Genomic DNA, 19,732 nt, shown 5'->3' with positions numbered 1-19,732 from the left:
TTAATTTGCAACCTGATGGAGGTCAGTATAGATGGACTAATAGACCAAGTCCCACACACCGCTAGAAGCCCAAATATTTTTTCAGAGCTAGATGCAGAAAATTTTTTTATTCAATTTGCAACCTGATGGAGGTCAGTATAGATGGACTAATAGACCAAGTCCCACACACTGCTAGAAGCCCAAATATTTTTTCAGAGCTAGATGCAGAAAAAAATTATTTTTAATTTGCAACCTGATGGAGGTCAGTATAGATGGACTAATAGACCAAGTCCCACACACCGCTAGAAGCCCAAATATTTTTTCAGAGCTAGATGCAGAAAAAAATTATTTTTAATTTGCAACCTGATGGAGGTCAGTATAGATGGACTAATAGACCAAGTCCCACACACCGCTAGAAGCCCAAATATTTTTTCAGAGCTAGATGCAGAAAATTTTTTTATTCAATTTGCAACCTGATGGAGGTCAGTATAGATGGACTAATAGACCAAGTCCCACACACTGCTAGAAGCCCAAATATTTTTTCAGAGCTAGATGCAGAAAAAAATTATTTTTAATTTGCAACCTGATGGAGGTCAGTATAGATGGACTAATAGACCAAGTCCCACACACCGCTAGAAGCCCAAATATTTTTTCAGAGCTAGATGCAGAAAAAAAATATTTTTAATTTGCAACCTGATGGAGGTCAGTATAGATGGACTAATAGACCAAGTCCCACACACCGCTAGAAGCCCAAATATTTTTTCAGAGCTAGATGCAGAAAAAAATTATTTTTAATTTGCAACCTGATGGAGGTCAGTATAGATGGACTAATAGACCAAGTCCCACACACCGCTAGAAGCCCAAATATTTTTTCAGAGCTAAATGAAGAAAAAAATTATTTTTAATTTGCAACCTGATGGAGGTCAGTATAGATGGACTAATAGACCAAGTCCCACACACTGCTAGAAGCCCAAATATTTTTTCTGAGCTAGATTTAGAAAAAAATTATTTTTAATTTGCAACCTGATGGAGGTCAGTATAGATGGACTAATAGACCAAGTCCCACACACCGCTAGAAGCCCAAATATTTTTTCAGAGCTAGATGCAGAAATTTTTTTTATTCAATTTGCAACCTGATGGAGGTCAGTATAGATGGACTAATAGACCAAGTCCCACACACTGCTAGAAGCCCAAATATTTTTTCAGAGCTAGATGCAGAAAAAAATTATTTTTAATTTGCAACCTGATGGAGGTCAGTATAGATGGACTAATAGACCAAGTCCCACACACTGCTAGAAGCCCAAATATTTTTTCAGAGCTAGATGCAGAAAAAAATTATTTTTAATTTGCAACCTGATGGAGGTCAGTATAGATGGACTAATAGAACAAGTCCCACACGCTGCTAGAAGCCCAAATATTTTTTCAGAGATAAATGAAGAAAAAAATTATTTTTAATTTGCAACCTGATGGAGGTCAGTATAGATGGACTAATAGACCAAGTCCCACACACTGCTAGAAGCCCAAATATTTTTTCAGAGCTAGATGCAGAAAAAAATTATTTTTAATTTGCAACCTGATGGAGGTCAGTATAGATGGACTAATAGACCAAGTCCCACACACTTCTAGAAGCCCAAATATTTTTTCAGAGCTAGATGCAGAAAAAAATTATATTCAGTTTGCAACCTGATGGAGGTCAGTATAGATGGACTAATAGAATGATGCTATGCCCAAAAGATTTTACTTCACTAGGTGCAGTAAAAAAATTGGTATTCTATACACAGGTGGTATATCTTGCAACACAGATAGGCTACTCCACTGACTAACACACTCTGCAATAGGCCAAAAAGGATTAGCTTTGTAGATTCAGCCAAATGCTGTGAAAAAAACTTGCACAGCACTGGCACAGACCTGCCTGGCAAAAACTGATAGGAACTGATGTAACCTAGTCCTGAAAAGGACTCCAATTACAATTAGTCTTTACTCCCACAATCTATCTATTTAAGAGCACAGACCTGCCTGATAAAAGTCGTAGGAAATGCACAAGAACACAGGGACAGTTCTTGTTAAGGCCAAAAGTGGCAGGCCTTAAAAACATCAGAAAGGCAGAGAAGAAGAATGGTGAGAAAAGTCAAGGACAATCCTCAGACCTCCTCGAGAGAGCAGCAGCAGCAACTTGCTGCAGATAGTGTCACTGTGCATCGGTCAACTATACAACGCACTTTGCTCAAGGAGAAGCTGTATGGGAGAGTGATGCGAAAGAAGCCGTTTCTGCAAGCACGCCACAAACAGAGTCGGCTGAGGTATGCAAAAGCACATTTGGAGAAGCCAATTTCTTTTTGGAAGAAGGTCCTGTGGACTGATGAAACCAAGATTGAGTTGTTTGGTCATACAAAAAGGCATTATGCATGGCGGCAAAAAAACACAGCATTCCAAGAAAAACACTTGCTACCCACAGTAAAATTTAGTGGAGGTTCCATCATGCTTTGGGGCTGTGTGGCCAATGTCGGCACCGGGAATCTTGTTAAAGTTGAGGGACGCATGGATTCCACTCAGTATCAGCAGACTCTTGACAATAATGTTCAAGAATCAGTGACAAAGTTGAAGTTACGCAGGGGATGGATCTTTCAGCAAGACAATGATCCAAAACACCGCTCCAAATCTACTCACGCATTCATGCAGAGGAACAATTACAATGTTCTGGAATGGCCATCCCAGTCCCCAGACCTGAATATCATTGAACATCTGTGGGATCATTTGAAGAGGGCTGTTCATGCTCGGCGACCATCAAACTTAACTGAACTGGAATTGTTTTGTAAAGAGGAATGGTCAAAAATACCTTCATCCAGGATCCAGGAACTCATTAAAAGCTACAGGAAGCGACTAGAGGCTGTTATTTTTGCAAAAGGAGGATCTACTAAATATTAATGTCACTTTTCTGGTGAGGTGCCCATACTTATGCACCTGTCAAATTTTGTTTGAATGCAGATTGCACATTTTCTGTTAGCACAATAAACCTCATTTCAAGGCAGAAACATTACTGTGTCCAACAGTTATTACATATATCAAACTGAAATAGCTGTTGCAAAAACACCAATTTTTATAAAACAATAAGCTTAAGATTAATAGGGGTGCCCAAACTTTTTCATATAACTGTATATTTTGTATTGAATTACCAGGAAAAGTCATAATTTATTTTATTTTTTAAGTCAGAATAACAGCAACACATGTTGGTTAATGATGAGACAAGACAATACTATCTTATTAAAGGGTGCCCCAAGCCCCATTGCTCAGGCTGATGAAGGAGTGGGATGGTCTGACCAAGTCATTCACAGGAGTTACCATTATAGGACAAAAACACCCTAAAAAGAGGTTTCAATATCTTATAGTTTGGATCCATTCATACCTATTGTTTTAGGAAGGCTTTGCTGTATCCAGGAAAAATATATATCTTTGTACTGTGTTAGCCAGTAGATAGAAAAATATTTAGATTTGAGAGTCCTCAGTGGTTGATACCTTTTAATGGTTAACTGAAAAGATGGTGACAGTCTCTTCATCAGGCATAGAATAACACCTGATCAAGAGGCCTGAGCAGTTTGGAAAGCTTGCAATTTGTTACCATCTTTTCAGTTCGCCATTAAAAGGTATCAACCACTGAGGACTCTCAAATCTTAATATTTTTCTTGCTGGATCCAGGGATTTTTGGATACTCATAAGCTTGTTAGTAACAATGTATTTAAATATAAAATGTAGTGTAATATTGTAACCTGTAATTCTCAGGTGTTAAATAATTTAGAGTATAATGAGATTCCTGCAAGTTTGTGATCGGAGGCATTAGTTGCTTTTCTTATAGTTTATTATAAAATAATTAAATATAAAATTAGAACCTCACTTTTTTCCCAACATTAGAATTCTTCAGTGTTAGTTGTCCATTTGTTGATTTAGGCCTCATTCAGACATCCAATTTTTTGCATACGAGTGCTATCTGAGTTTTTCACCTATAATAGACATAGTCAATGGGGCTACTCACATGTCGTCTGATTTTTTCTTTCAACCGAGTAGTTCGCGGAACATATCGTAGACATGTCCGATTTTGATCCAAGGGTCGGATCAAAACCAGCAATGCAAGTCAATGGGTCCGTGAAAAATATCGGACTGTACTCGGATGACATCCGAGTGTGGACCAATTTTCACTCACTGTTAGAATGGAGAAGGTGGAGAATTTTTTTTTTAATTTTCCACATACAAGAAAATCGGATAGCACCCCTACCACACTCTCATCAAACTCTGATCAGAGTGTGATCAGAATAATTGGTCCGATTTTCTAGTACGAGAAAAAAATTGGACGTCTAAATGAGACCTTATTGTTTTCTTTACGATCTTCATTTTATTCAATATTCATTTTAGAAAACAAAAATTATGATATATCAGTTCTTACCACAAGTGTCTACACATACGTCCACAGATGGACTGAAGCGTACGGTATCCTGAGGGCAAAAACATCCTTCAACCAAGCGTTCATCATCTTTCATAATTAAATCCTCAATTTGGCTGAAACATAATGAAAATTTAAATATTTACAAATTTATATATATATATATATATATAAATATATATGTATATACAGTATATATACACTGTGTGCAGAATTATTAGGCAAATGAGTATTTTGATCACATGATACTTTTTATACATGTTGTCCTACTCCAAGCTGCATAGGCTTGAGAGCCAACTACCAATTAAGTAAATCTGGTGATGTGCATCTCTGTAATGAGGAGGGGTGTTGTCTAATGACATCAACACCCTATATAAGGTGTGCTTAATTATTAGGCATCTTCCTTTCCTTTGGCAAAATGGGTCAGAAGAGAGATTTGACGGGCTCTGAAAAGTCCAAAATTGTGAGATGTCTTGCAGAGGGACGCAGCAGTCTTGAAATTTCCAAACTTTTGTAGCGTGATCACCGAACAATCATGGCAAATAGCCAACGCAAGAAGCGTGTTGGCCAAAAAAGGCGCAAAATAACTGCCCATGAATTGAGGAAAATCAAGCATGAAGCTGCCAAGATGCCATTCGCCACCAGTTTTGCCATATTTCAGAGCTGCAACGTTACTGGAGTATCAAAAAGCACAAGGTGTGCGATACTCAGGGACATGGCCAAGGTAAGGAAGGCTGAAAAACGACCACCTTTGAACAAGAAACATAAGATAAAACGTCAAGAATGGGACAAGAAATATCTTAAGACTGATTTTTCAAAGGTTTTATGGACTGATGAAATGAGAGTGACTCTTGATGGGCCAGATGGATGGGCCAGAGGCTGGATCAGTAAAGGGCAGAGAGCTCCACTCCGACTCAGACGCCAGCAAGGTGGAGGTGGGGTACTGGTATGGGCTGGTATCATGAAAGATGAACTTGTGGGACCTTTTCGGGTTGAGGATGGAATGAAGCTCCAGACCTACTGCCAGTTTCTAGAAGACAACTTTTTCAAGCAGTGGTACAGAAAGAAGTCGGTATCGTTCAAGAAAAACATGATTTTCATGCAGGACAATGCTCCATCACATGCATCCAACTACTCCACAGCGTGGCTGGCCAGTAAAGGTCTAAAGGGAGAAAAAATAATGACATGGCCCCCTTGTTCACCTGATCTGAACCCCATAGAGAACCTGTGGTTCATCATAAAATGAGAGATCTACAGGGAGGGAAAACAGTACACCTCTCGGAACAGTGTCTGGGAGGCTGTGGTGGCTGCTGCACCGAATGTTGATCGAAAACAGATCAAGCAACTGACAGAATCTATGGATGGAAGGCTGCTCAGTGTCATCATAAAGCAAGGTAGCTATATTGATCACTAATTTTTTTGGTTTTTGTTTTTGCATGTCAGAAATGTTTATTTCTATATTTTGTGCACTGATATTGGTTTACCTGGTGAAAATAAACAAGTGAGATGGGATTATATTTGGTTTTTATTAAGTTGCCTAATAATTCTGCACAGTAATAGTTACCTGCACAAACAGATATCCTCCTAAGATAGCCAAATCTAAAAAAAAAACACTCCAACTTCCAAAAATATTAAACTTGGATATTTATGAGTCTTTTGGGTTGATTGAGAACATAGTTGTTGATCAATAATAAAAATAATCCTCTAAAATACAACTTGCCTAATAATTCTGCACACAGTGTATACATTATATACTGTGCATGTATAAACAGGGTAGGTCATGAGAAACAGAACTCTGTATTTCTTGTGTGGTTTGTACAGATTAATGAATAGTAGAAGAATGACAAATTTACTTGGTAAAGGAGACATTGGAAGTACCTTCTGCCGGCAGCTATACATAGTTGTGCCTGACCTAAGGCGTGTTCTCATGTTGTTTCTTCAGGACTTCAGGAGCGCTCCTGAAGCTTGACAATTTGGACTAGTAGCATGATCACATGAACTTGACCTGAGCCCTCATACTGCAAGCAGAGGCAGCTTTTCCTCGGAGGAGTGCTGGTGGGTTGATCAGCTTCAGAGAGGCACTTGCAGGCTCTAAAGAATAGCGCCTGCTAGCGGTGCGGCCTCCTTACCTAGGTAAACGGCCAATTTGAGACTGCAGAGTCGGGCGGTAACTTAGGCAAGGCAATGAGTAGTGAACTATAGAATTAAAAATCCTTCTGTTCTTGAGAATGGAAAGGATTTTTAATAAGATGAAGAAGCCAACATTGCTTATTTTTAAAAGTACTTTGTCATTTTAACCGTTTAAGAAGACAACTCCTTCATGTTTCAGGAACACCTTATGTAATATCACAGGCTTGAATTTCGATTTGCTGTTTCAAGTCAAGCACAGTTTGGGGATAAGTTTCATAAACCCAAACCTTCAGGTAACCCAAAAGATAAAGATAGCACACTGTCATTCTGATGATTGTAGAGGCCACAATCATTTGCTTTTTGTTCTGCTGGGATGGTTTTCATTTTGACTCCTTTGATCTTCTTATAATCCTCCCGTAAATATCTGAACACAATAACGGGAGTCCGAATAACCTTGTGTTATGCTATTTTTGTGCCAAACCCTATATACTGCTTTTTTGCCAAAATAATAATAATAATCTTTTTATTTATATAGCGCCAACATATTCCGCAGTGCTTTACAATTCAGACAATTTACAGACATTATCATCGCTGTCCCTACTGGGGCTCACAATCTACATTCTCTAACAGTATGTCTTTGGAGTGTGGGAGGAAACCGGAGAACCCGGAGGAAACCCACAAAAGCACAGGGAGAACATACAAACTCCTTGCAGATGTTGTCTTTGGTGGGATTTGAACCGAGGAGCCCCGGCGCTGCAAGGTAACAGTGCTAACCACTGAGCCACCATGCTGCCCATGGTGCCCTAAGGTCTAGAAATTGAATGATCCCATGTGTACACAGGTATCCATTATCTTTTTTGTAGACTTGAATATGGCATGTTGGACATACTGACGCTTAACACTATTCCCCTCGATTGACATGGGAGTGGAACTGATAAGTCTTATTCTGTACAACCCACACAAAGAAAACAGGGTCTACTTTTTTTTGGCACATATTTTATAATATGTATAGCAATCCAAGAAGTATTATAATAATTACTTCAATACTTTCCCCTGGGCAGTGATATAGCCTTACAATGTGCCATCCATGTGTCATCTCCAGTACATTTTTGTATTTTCTGATTCTTAATTATAACTTTTGAAAACTAAATTTTGGAAATATTTTTGGATTTGTCATAATTGAATGGCGAAGAGAAAAACTAAAGAGCTTTTCAAGGTAAAGGCATACCACGATCACTAGAGGTTTGTATCATGTTCTACCAAATGTTCTGAACATAATATAAAGATCAAGTATTCATGAGATAGTTCGGTATAGCACCATCCGTCACATCTCACCATCACCACGAGAAGATATTGTGCCTCCACACTACCCATACAGTACATAGAGCTGCAGTTTTATAGCTTTGTGTGCCCATCTCTCACTCCCTCTCGTCCCAAGGATTGCCAAATCTGAGCCCACCAGACTATGACACTGAATTGGAGTTTCTTATTACTAACTAGATCATTTTATATCAATGAGTGAAGTACATGAAGCTTCCTTTTTGGGATTGTCATAAAATTTCTGCTGCTCAATCTATAACAAGGACATACACAGTAGCCTGTGTTCACAATGGTAGTTTTCTGTTATGTAGGCATTTACTGGGCAAACTATAGTAGGTGCAGGAGTTGCGATTGAACCCAGGTCTTGGAGCCTAGTGTGGCCCAAGTGAGAAGACCACTACGCTAAAGACCCATGATAACTATAGACTCTGATGGAGATTTTTCATTCAGGCCAACAAATTTCTACTTACACCCATGATAATTTGAATGATAGGAGATAGAGAGTGCTACACAGATAGGGAGAGATTAAAGCAAAGGACAAGGATGGGAAATTGCATAAGACACATTTAGGCAGACCCTCCATTAATGTCTCCTTAAGGAGTATTCATTATAAGATCTGTCATCAGCATGCTACTCTTTTTCTTCCAGTAAAAATGATGGAATTTGCAACAGAGACTCTGATCTAAAGAAGAGCCTAACTTTAGGCAATCAGTCCTTTTTGTTCCAAGCTGTTTTTTGGGAAACGAGTCTTAATTGACATCTCTCTTTTGCCATCCCCTCCCCCTGTCTCTTGACTCAAACATCTCTCCATATTAATGTATCTCCCTATATACTGTATATTTAGAGGCATAGCTTGAAACCAGAGATGAGTGAATCCGAACTGTGCTGAACTCTGTACAAGGACTTCTCCTGGAAAGCCATTTTACAGTTCGGGAGGAGAGAGAGATACAGAGAGAGAAAGAGACAGAGAGAGAGAGAGGTTTTCCAACTCCAAAGATCGGGTCCCCATTCATTTCTATAGGGTTAAGGTTTTGGTTCAAGTTCGGGTACAGTTCTGGTACCTGAACTGAACTTTGCAGTAAAGTTTGGTCGAACCCAAACTTCAACAGGTCCGCTCATCCCTACTTGAAACTTAAGCACTACAATGTAAAATCTGTATCAGGGTCACAACCTGACTCATGAACCATGATCGTGGTTGCCCTGAGGAAGAATTTTGTACACTTGGAAACGTATTGACTAAATAAACCATTTACACTCAGATTGGCATCCCTCATCCTTTCTACATGGCAGCGCAGAAATGAACCCATTCGTTTCTCCATTACCTGCATTTACAACCTGACACATGTCATTTACAACATTGGTGTCTGCTTTATGTAGCACAAGGGTTTGGAGGCCCTCTTAGCTCTTTGTGTGTCTGCTATCTTTGCAATCCCTCTATCTACCCCCCTGCCTAGGCCGCATGGCTCTATCAGCGTGAATTTAGTGACCAGTTCCCTGTAATAATAAAACATGAACTTTAAGGTTCATCAATTTATCCCTTTGCATATAAAGAAAATCACTCTTCACAAAGCATCTAACACAAAGCACTCAGCATTCATCTTATATCTTATATCTATATCTCTTACGTTGTTTCACATGTCCTTTGTATGGTGGAACCACAAGCATTATACACCTTGGGGGAGAAGCAGGGCAGAGCTAAAAGAAAAGGAATAGCAGAAATGTAATAGAATTTCATATTTAGAAAATAATAATAATCATAATATATAAATATTTAATACTAGACCGCACAAGAAAACTAGTTAGTTTGGTCCAGTTCTGAGGTTTCTTGCTCAGCTGGGGAACTTACAACATTCAGGGACTTGACTTCTCCAATCAATGCAAATTCCTTTCTCTCCGCAGAGTTGGGCGTAATGTTGTAAACTGGAGCATTCAATCTTGGCTCCTGCAGCACGGCAGCTATCATATACACAGGCCTCGTAATAATGATTTGGTGGCACAATCTTGTGGCACTTCTGGAATGTTCTTTACGTACAGAAAACAAAAGGACGACAATTAATATTCTAGATCATTGGCTAATTAGCAACATTGTGATTATATGCAGGATAAATGCTTACTGTCCTACAATGAGGTCGCAAAGTAGTGATGGCTGGCAGGTAGGGAATGGAGTAGTCATTTTGGGGGGCGCTGTTGTATTATTCTGGCTACATTCAGGTTTTCTAAAGTCTTCAATGATCCAAGAATCAGCCATAATTTCACACCTTGGTATAATGTTACCACTACGTGTCCTGCAGTCGTCTGACCGGTTGTTAGTGCACGTGCCTAGATTGTAAAAATGGAGCCAATTTTCACTGCAGAGATTTACAAAAGGTAATTCACAACTGTTAGCTACATATTGGTCACTATATACAGTTGAAACCAGAAGTTTATATACAGTATATAAACAGGCACATATGCATGTTTTTCTCAATATCTGACATGAAATCAGAATAAATCTTTTCAATTTAATAAACTTTTTGGTCAACTAGGATTACCATAATCTATATATATAATCGTCTTATCCCGTCTGTCAGTCTGTCTGTCTATCTGTCTGGCTATCTGTCTGTCTGTCCTGGAAATCCCGCGTCGCTCATTGGTCCGGCAGCGGCCAATCAGCGCCACAGGATTTCTGAAAACAGATGGCGGCCGTTAGCGGCTCATCTGCGGGACGGAGCTCAGCGGCGATGCAGCCGGGAGATGACCGGCGCGAGGCGCTCATCTCCCGGCCGGTACCAGCAGAAGGACCTCGACCGCCGGACCCATCTGCGGGACGGAAATGCAGCCGGGAGATGAGCGGCGCGAGGCGCTCATCTCCCGGCCGGTAGCAGCGGAAGGACCCCGACCACCAGCGCCGCTGACCTCCATGCGGAAGGGAGGACCGGGGAGCGGCGCTGCGGGTCGGGATACTTCTGCTGCGAGCGCCCGCTCATGTCCCGGGTTCTCGCAGCGGAAGTACTCGCACAGGCAGCGCCGCTCCCCGGTCCTCACCAAGACGATTCGATGATTGGTCGCGGTCTTCGGACCCGACCAATCACTGATCTTACCGCAAAAGTTAAACACCGCTGTGCTGATTGGTCGCCGACGCCGGGCGCGGCCAATCACCGATTTTGGCGCCACATTTAAAAAGCGTCCGCGACCAATCAGCACAGCGGTGTTTAAATGTGGAGCCAAGATCGGTGATTGGTCGCGGCCGATATTTAAATTTGGCGCCCAAATCGGTGATTGGTCGCGGGCAGCGTCCGCGACCAATCAGCACAGTAGTGTTTAACTTTTGCGGCAAGATCAGTGATTGGTCGCGGGCCAAGACCGCGACCAATCACCGATTTGTGCAGCACATTTAAATAGCGTCCGCGAGCAATTGGATGTCAGCGCCGCTCCCCGGTCCTCCCTTCACACCCTAGGCGCATGGATGTCAGCGGCGCTACCTGTGCGGATACTTCCGCTGCGAGAACCCGGGACATGAGCGGGCGCTCGCAGCAGAAGTATCCCGACCCGCAGCGCCGCTCCCCGGTCCTCCCTTGACACGCTAGCCGCTGATGTCCCCACAGTATCCACATGGTGTTACAAAGGTCCGGACATTTGTGTTAAAAATCGCTGATTGGTCGCTGGCGCTGCTCGTGACCAATCACCGATTTGGCCGCCACATTTAAATATCGGCCGCAATGAATCACCGATCTTGGCGCCACATTTAAACACCGCTGTGCTGATTGGTCGCGGACGCTATTTAAATGTTGCGCCCAAATCGGTGATTGGTCGCGGTCTTGGCCCGCGACCAATCACTGATCTTGCCACAAAAGTTAAACACTACTGTGCTGATTAGTCGCGGACGCTGCCCGCGACCAATCACCGATTTGGGCGCCAAATTTAAATATCGGCCGTGACCAATCACCGATCTTGGCTCCACATTTAAACACCGCTGTTCTGATTGGTCGCGGACGCTATTTAAATGTGGCGCCAAAATTGGTGATTGGTCGCGGCCGATATTTAAATTTGGCGCCAAAATCGGTGATTGGTCGCGGGCAGCGCCCGCGACCAATCAGCGATTTTTAACACAAATGTCCAGACCTTTGTAACACCATGCGGATACTGTGGGGACATCAGCGGCTAGGGTGTCAAGGGAGGACCGGGGAGCGGCGCTGCGGATCGGGATACTTCTGCTGCGAGCAGTCGCTCATGTCCCAGCTTCTCGCAGCGGAAGTATCCGCACAGGCAGCGGCGCTCCCCAGTCCTCACCAATACGATTCGCTGATTGGTCGCGCTCTCCGCCCGCGACCAATCAGTGATCTTGGCGCTAAAGTTAAACACCGCTCTGCTGATTGGTCGCGGCCGCTGCCCGCGACCAATCACCGATTTGGGCGCCACATTTAAATAGCGGCCGCGACCAATCACCGATCTTGCCGCCACATTTAAACACTGCTGTGCTGATTGGTCGCGGACGCCAGCCGCGACCAATCAGCGAGCTTGGCGCCAAATTTAAACAACGCTCTGCTGATTGGTCGCGGACGCCAGACGCGACCAATCAGCGAGATTGGCGCCAAATTTAAACAACGTTCTGCTGATTGGTCGTGGTTGCCAGCCGTGACCAATCAGCGAGATTGGCGCAAAATTTAAACAACACTCTGCTGATTGGTCGAGGACGCCATTCGCGACCAATCAGCGAGATTGGCGCCAAATTTAAACAACGCTCTGCTGATTGGTCGCGGATGACAGCCGACCGCGACCAATCAGCGAGATTACCGCAAAATTTAAACAACGCTCTATTGATTGGTTGCAGCCGCCAGCCGACCGTGATCAATCAGTGAGATTAGCGCCTAATTTAAATAGCGCTATGATCTCCCGACGGCAAGTGTGAACGGAGGACCGAGGAGCGGCGCCGTCAGTTGGGATGCTTCTGCTGTGAGCAGCCGCTCATCTTCCAGCTGCTCGCAGCGGAAGTACCCGCACAGGCAGCGCCGCTCCCCGGTCCTCACTAATACGACGCTGATTGGTTGCGGCCGCCGGCCCCGACCAATCATCGATATGGGCGGCAAATTTAAACCCCGCTCTGCTGATTGGTCGTGGTGGCCGGCCCCCACCAATCAGCGATTTTGGTGGCAAATTGAAACACCGCTCTGCTGATTGGTCGCTACCGCCAGCCGTGACCAATCAGCGATTTTGGCGCAAAACTTAACCAACGCTCTGCTGATTGGTCACGGACGCCAGCCGCGACCAATCAGCGAGATTGGCGCCAAATTTTAAACAACGCTCTGCTGATTGGTCGCGGACGGCAGACGCGACCAATCAGCGAGATTGGCGCCAAATTTAAACAATGCTCTGCTAATTGGTCGCGGTCGCCTGCCACGAACAATCAACAGTATTGGCGCAAAATTTAAACTCCGCTCTAATGATTGGTCGCGACCGCCGGGCGTGACCAATCAGCGATTTTGGCACCAAATGTAAACCCCGCTCTGCTGATTGGTCGCGGTGGCCGGCCGCGACCAATCAGCAATTTTGGTGCCAAATTTAAACAACGCTCTGCTGATTGGTCGCGGTTGCCGGCCTCGACCAATCAGCGATTTTGGCACCAAATGTAAACACCGCTCTGCTGCTTGCGCCCGGTCGGCCGCATACCTATTCTAGAATACCCGATGCGTTACAATTGGGCCACCATCTAGTTTTTAATATTTGCCAAATGCCAGAATAATGAGAGAGAGAGAATGTTTTAAGGTATTTTTATTACTTACTGCGAAGTAAAAAGTTTACATACATTTCATTAGTATTTGGTACCATTGCCCTTAAACTGAATGATATGGGTCAAACGTTTGGGATATCCTTCCACAAGCTTCTCACAATAGTTGTTCGGAATTTGGGCCCATTCCTCCTGACAGAACTGGTGTAACTGATCCAGTTTTGTTGGTCGCCTAGCTCACACCTGCCTTTTCAGCTATGCCCATAAATTTTCAATAGGATTGAGATCAGGACTTTGTTATCCTTAAGCCACTTTGTTACCTTTTTGGCAGTATGCTTCAGGTCATTGTCCAATTGGAAGACCCATTTCCTCCCAAGCTATAACTTCCTGGCTGATGTCTTGAGATGTTGCTTCAGTATTGCCACATAATCTTCTTTTCTCATGATGCCATCTATTTTGTGAAGTGCACCAGTCCCTCCTGCAGCAAAACAACCCTACAACATGATGCTGCCACCCCCGTGTTTCACAGTTGGGATGGTTTTCTTAGACTTCCAAGCTTTTCCCTTTTTCCTCCAAATGTATCGATGGTCATTATGCCCAAAAGTAAAATTTTAGTTTCATCAGACCATAGGACATGTCTCACAAAATGAAGGTCTTTGTTCCTGTGTGCATTTGCAAACATTAATCTGGCTTTTTTATGTTTATTTTGGAGTAATGGCTTCTTCCCGGCAGAGTGGCCATTCAATCCATGTTGATACAGTGCTCGTTTCACTGTGGATATTGACACAATCTTACCAGCTTCCGCCATCATCTCCACAAGGTCTTTTGCTTTTGTCCTTGGGTTGATATGCACATGTCAGACCAAAGCACGGTCATCTCTGGGACACAGAACCCGTCTCCTTCCTGAGTGGTATGATGGATGGACATTCCCATCTTGTTTGTACTGGCATACAATTGTTTGTACAGATGAATGAGGCACCTTCAGGTATCTTGAAATTGTACCCAAGGATGAACCAGACTTGTGCAAGTCTACAATTCTCTTCCTGATATCTTGGCTGTTTTTTTTAGACTTTCCTATGATGCTACACAAAGAAGCAGTGTGTTTCAGGTGTGCAATAAAATACATCCACAGGTGTGTCTCTAATTAACTCAGATGTTGCAAAAAAACAGAAGATTCCAAACACATGAAATCAACATATGGGCAGTCCAGAATTGTTTAAATGCATAGTAATCTTGGTGTATGTAAACTTTTGACTTTGCAGTAAGTAATAAAAAACAAGAAAGGTTATTTCTGATTTAATGTCAGATATTGAGAAAAACATGCATATGTGTCTTTTTATATAGTGTATGTAAACTTCTGGCTTCAACTGTATATCAGGCTTGATGAACATAATAAGCAGTGGATCACGTTTCACCATAATTAGCACAGCAATATATTTTAAAATTTATAACAATTCTCCATATTGCTGCTTAGTGTACAATTGGTCAGGGAGTGATACTGGAGATCGGACTGATCTCTGTGATCCTATGCTTTAATTTGAGCTTTATAGTTCTACTAATCACCAGAGCCGTCACTCAAGGAGGAGAGCCCGCCCTACCAGAAACCAGGAAGTAAGGAAACTATAAGGAGATCGCATTGCTCTGAGAAGCTCAAGAGACAACCTGAAAATACCCCTTTAACATTGTCATTATTTTCAAGAACTCACCACACTGTCCTTGGGTATTATGACCAAAACGGTCATATGGCAGTTTAATAGAAAAACTTAGACCATTGAATGTAATATTCACTTCCAGTTCTGGTATTTCCATTACATAATTGATGCCTTTGGTATAAATTTTAATCCCATTTTTCTTATAAGGGGTTCCAACAATTTCTCCATTTACAACAACCTACACAAAGGGAAACAAAGTAACAATTAAATTACTTAAATTTTCACTTGGTTTTGTGCACAATATTACTGAGCCTGATGATCGGGGCATCAGGATATATTTTACCTGTATTTTGATGCTTTCTGAAACACCAACCACAAGTTGAATTTCTTGAGAATTATAATGAACAATCAAGTTACGAGGACAGGAGACCAAATCTTTTGTTCCACAGTTGTAATTATCTATGTATATTGAAAGGTTATTCTTCTTCTCTATCTCCTCCACTAGAGTATAAGTGCAGGTGCCTTGAAAAGTGTAGTAGGTCCCATCAAATGTCAAGTAGTGCGGATCGCCCCAGCCAGAGCACTCGCCTGCATTATAACGTTCACATCTGTTATTGGTGACCATGGCTGAATATAATCTCTAAAATCTACAATCTACAACAGATTGTTACATGTGACGTTACTTAACAGCAAAGTTCATTGGTAGCTCTATACGGAAATACTCACAATCACACTGCCAGTGCCAGCAGCATTGGTTATCATCTGGTACGGCTATCGGTGTCTTCCCATTGACACATGTGATCGTTGGTGGAGGTTCACACTTCAGTTCAATAAGCTCTACTGTGTGGTTTTCCAGGCATTTGGCCATGGTGCAATTTTTCACCATCCACGTTTCATTGATCTGCAACAAAACAAATTTCCTCTAAAGACAAATATATGAAAGGAAGAAATTGTCCAGAGTATATCACTTAGAGAGCTCTCAATTCAAAAAGATGTCTCTGTTCGTACCCTGAATAAACAACCCCATTGTGACACAAAATGTACATGTCAAACAGTGCCCTCATAAATAGTTTGCCCAATGTTACCATGTTCATGTGACTCAAGCCTCTATGCTGATTTATTTTCATTTAGCAAGGTGCCTATACATTATAGATAACTATCCAGCTGTCACTCCCAACTGCTCCACAAGAGAACAGAGTAAGCCAATGCCAAACACCACTGGCGGATTATTTTCCCTTAAAAGAAAAAGGTGTTCAAATTCCAAAAAGTCAGATTTTTTTCTCCCTTTACAACATCTATCAGGGAAGATTTGGGAGGTCCTTATACACCTTTGATGGTTCATCCATTCCCACCAATATCGGACAGTTCTACTAACTGGGATGCCCTCAGGTTAGTGCATCCCAATCTGAGGGCAGTATAAAGAAGGGGCATAGATCCAGATTCCAGCTTTGTGTTACTTACTGGGCTTCTTGCTGCTGTTTTGAACAATAATCACTATTTATTCTACTGTAGCTCTTCTAGTCTTCTCAATAGTGAGCTCTGTTTAACCCCACTCCATCATTAATGGAGAGCTTATTGCCTACACTGTGCATAGGCAGAAAGCTGTCAATCAATGGTTGAGGGTGGGGATAGTTAGACATCATGCGTATTGAGAACTACGTAGCATGAGCTTATCATTGAGAAGACTAGCAGAGCTGCAGCTGATAACACAGTGTTTTATCAAAACTACAGCAAGAAGTACAATACGTGAGACACCACTGGAATCAGGGTCTCTGACCCTATTTTATGCTGCCATCAGGCGGGTTGTCATAAACCTGGGGACAGATTTCCTTTATTTATTATATGCAGCTTGCACATTTACTTTTGGAAATCCCCAACAGCAGCAGCCTAATAGTCAGAACAAAGAGTCTTTAAATGATTATACCCAAAATAATCAAGTTATCCAATATCTCCAAACTCTAACTTGCTAATAGCTGGGGGTCCTACCGTTGGGAATCCTAGCAATCCCAATACCAGGGATCTGTAACACCAAGAACAGAGCTTTGCAGCCCAGTCTTGAATGGCGTGGAAGTTTAGCATGTCCGGCCTCCGCTCTGTTCATTGTTTATTGGACTGCCGAGTAAAGTACTCAGTAGAGCAGCTATTTCTGTCAGTCCCAAAGACAATGAATGGAGTGGAGGTCAAGCATGCGCACTTCCGCTCCATTCACGACTGGGTTGAAGAGCATCAGTAAATATCTAAAGTTACCTACCTCTCGAAATTGCTCAAATGAACATCCACGTTCCTGAGTTGTGGATGACACCATTGGTGTTGTCTTTTTGAGACTTGTATGTATGTGTGTTGTAGTGTATTTTGTGGAGGTCATCGGTGGTGATGTAGAAGTGGGTGACATATCTGATGTCGATTTCATTGAGGTACTTGCTGGAGTAGGTGTAAAGCAAAGCCGGTCGTTCTCTTCAATTTTACATTCCATGCTGCAAATCACTTTGTGACACCAGGTTTCGTTGAGTACTTCGCTGATTATATCAATACCTGGGGGATTACATATATACATTTTAATAGTAAGTAGCAGGTAATTAAGCTCAATTCATCTTTAGCGATTTATTGAAGTCACTTTTGTGTTTTGACTTGTGGCATTCACTGACTTTTCTTTTGGGCCAAATTTTTTAAAATGGCGCACACGATGCATGAATTTTGTTCAAAATGAAAAGTGCTCTTTATTTTCGTCATTGACCATTTTTTTGCGCGTTTTAAGCAGCAAAAGTCGCAAATCCTTTAAAAAGTTGTAAAAATATACCAAATTGAAAACTCCTCCAGAAACGATACTCCAGGCATGGACTGGAGTGAGATGTGCCCAAAAAATTGTGACATTTGGTAAAAGGCGCATTTCATGAATCTGTCTAAAACATTTGGATGGGTAAAGTTGTCGAGGAAAAAAAAAAGACTTAAAGAAAGATAACTTAAAAAGTGGTGCAAAAAGTATAGAGAATAAGGAGCAAATGCAAAAGCCACTAAAAATGGAGGAAGATTATCAAGAAAATTGGAGGAACAGCAATGATGAATCAGGGCCTTAGTCTTAAAAGTACATACATTTAAGAAGGGTCTGTCAGCTCTCCTGACATACAGTGGGGAAAAAGTATTTAGTCAGTCACCAATTGTGCAAGTTCTCCCACTTAAAAAGATGAGAGGGGCCTGTAATTGACATCATAGGTAGACCTCAACTATGAGAGACAAAATGAGAAAACAAATCCTGAAAATTACATTGTCTGATTTGGAAAGAAATTTTTTTCAAATTTTGGTGGAAAATAAGTATTTGGTCAATTACAAACAAGCAAGATTTCTGGCTCTCACAGACCGGTAACTTCTTCTTTAAGAGGCTCCTCTGTCTTCCACTCATTACCTGTAGTACTGGCACCTGTTTGAACTTATTATCAGTATAAACGACACCTGTCCGCAACCTCAAACACTCCAAACTCCACTATGATGAAGACCAAAGAGCTGTCGAAGGACACCAGAAACAAAATTGTAGCCCTGCACCAGGCTGGGAAGACTGAATCTGCAATAGGCAAGCAGCTTGGTGTGAAGAAATCAACTGTGGGAGCAATAATTAGAAAATGGAAGACATACAAGACCAATGATAATCTCCCTCGATCTGGGGCTCCACACAAGATCTCACCCTGAGGGGTCAAAATCATCTCAAGAACGGTGAGCAAAAATCCCAGAACCACACGGGGGGACCTAGTAAATGACCTGCAGAGAGCTGGGACCAACGTTACACAGGCTACCATCAGTAACACACTACGCCGCCAGACGTGTCCCCCTGCTTAAGCCATTACATGTCCGGGCCCGTTTGAAGTTTGCTAGAGAGCATTTGGATGATCCAGAAGAGTATTGGGAGAATGTCATATGGTCAGATGAAGCCAAACTAGAACTGTTTGATAGGAACACAACTCGGCGTGTTTGGAGGAGAAAGAATGCTGAGTTGCATCCAAAGAACACCATACCTACTGTGAAGCATGGGGGTGGCAACATCATGCTTTGGGGCTGTTTTTCTGTCAAGGGACTAGAACGACTGATCCATGTACATGAAAGAATGAATGGGGCCATGTATTGTGAGATTTTGAGTGCAAGCCTCCTTCCATCAGCAAGGCCGTAGAAGATGAAACGTGACTGGGTCTTTGAGCATGACAATGATCCCAAGCACACCACCAGGGCAATGAAGGAGTGGCTTCACAAGAAGCATTTCAAGGTCCTGGAGTGGCCTAGCCAGTCTCCAGATCTAAACCCTATAGAAAACCTTTGGAGGGAGTTGCCCAGCGACAGCCCCAAAACATCACTGCTCTAGAGGAGATCAGCATGGAGGAATGGGCCAACATACCAGCAACATTGTGTGCCAACCTTGTGAAGACTTACAGAAAACGTTTGACCTCTGTTAGTGTCAACAAAGAATATATAACAAAGTATTGAGATGAACTTTTGTAATTGACCAAATACTTATTTTCCACCAAAATTTGA

The 19,732-nt window shown here is 42.2% G+C and overlaps 1 protein-coding gene across 1 annotated transcript in view; it reads right to left on the bottom strand.

Moving 5' to 3' along the window:
- LOC141173622 (mucin-2-like) overlaps positions 1-19,732 on the bottom strand; it is a 212,298-nt gene that overhangs the window by 88,244 nt on the left and 104,322 nt on the right. The window contains exons 34-40 of the mRNA XM_073657923.1: positions 15,944-16,118; positions 15,561-15,805; positions 15,272-15,455; positions 9,976-10,180; positions 9,708-9,883; positions 9,487-9,556; positions 4,415-4,527 (exon numbers count right to left, since the gene is read on the bottom strand). Of these exons, the coding sequence (XP_073514024.1) occupies positions 4,415-4,527; positions 9,487-9,556; positions 9,708-9,883; positions 9,976-10,180; positions 15,272-15,455; positions 15,561-15,805; positions 15,944-16,118 (1,168 nt within the window). The remainder of the gene's footprint in view (positions 1-4,414; positions 4,528-9,486; positions 9,557-9,707; positions 9,884-9,975; positions 10,181-15,271; positions 15,456-15,560; positions 15,806-15,943; positions 16,119-19,732) is intronic.

The sequence above is a fragment of the Phyllobates terribilis genome, unplaced genomic scaffold, assembly GCF_046119375.1.
Source record: "Phyllobates terribilis strain yellow unplaced genomic scaffold, ASM4611937v1 Scaffold_13__5_contigs__length_258822181, whole genome shotgun sequence".
In the NCBI taxonomy this organism is placed as follows: Eukaryota; Metazoa; Chordata; class Amphibia; order Anura; family Dendrobatidae; genus Phyllobates; species Phyllobates terribilis.
Note: the sequence above shows the minus strand (reverse complement) of the source record. Positions and strands in the feature narration are given on the sequence as shown.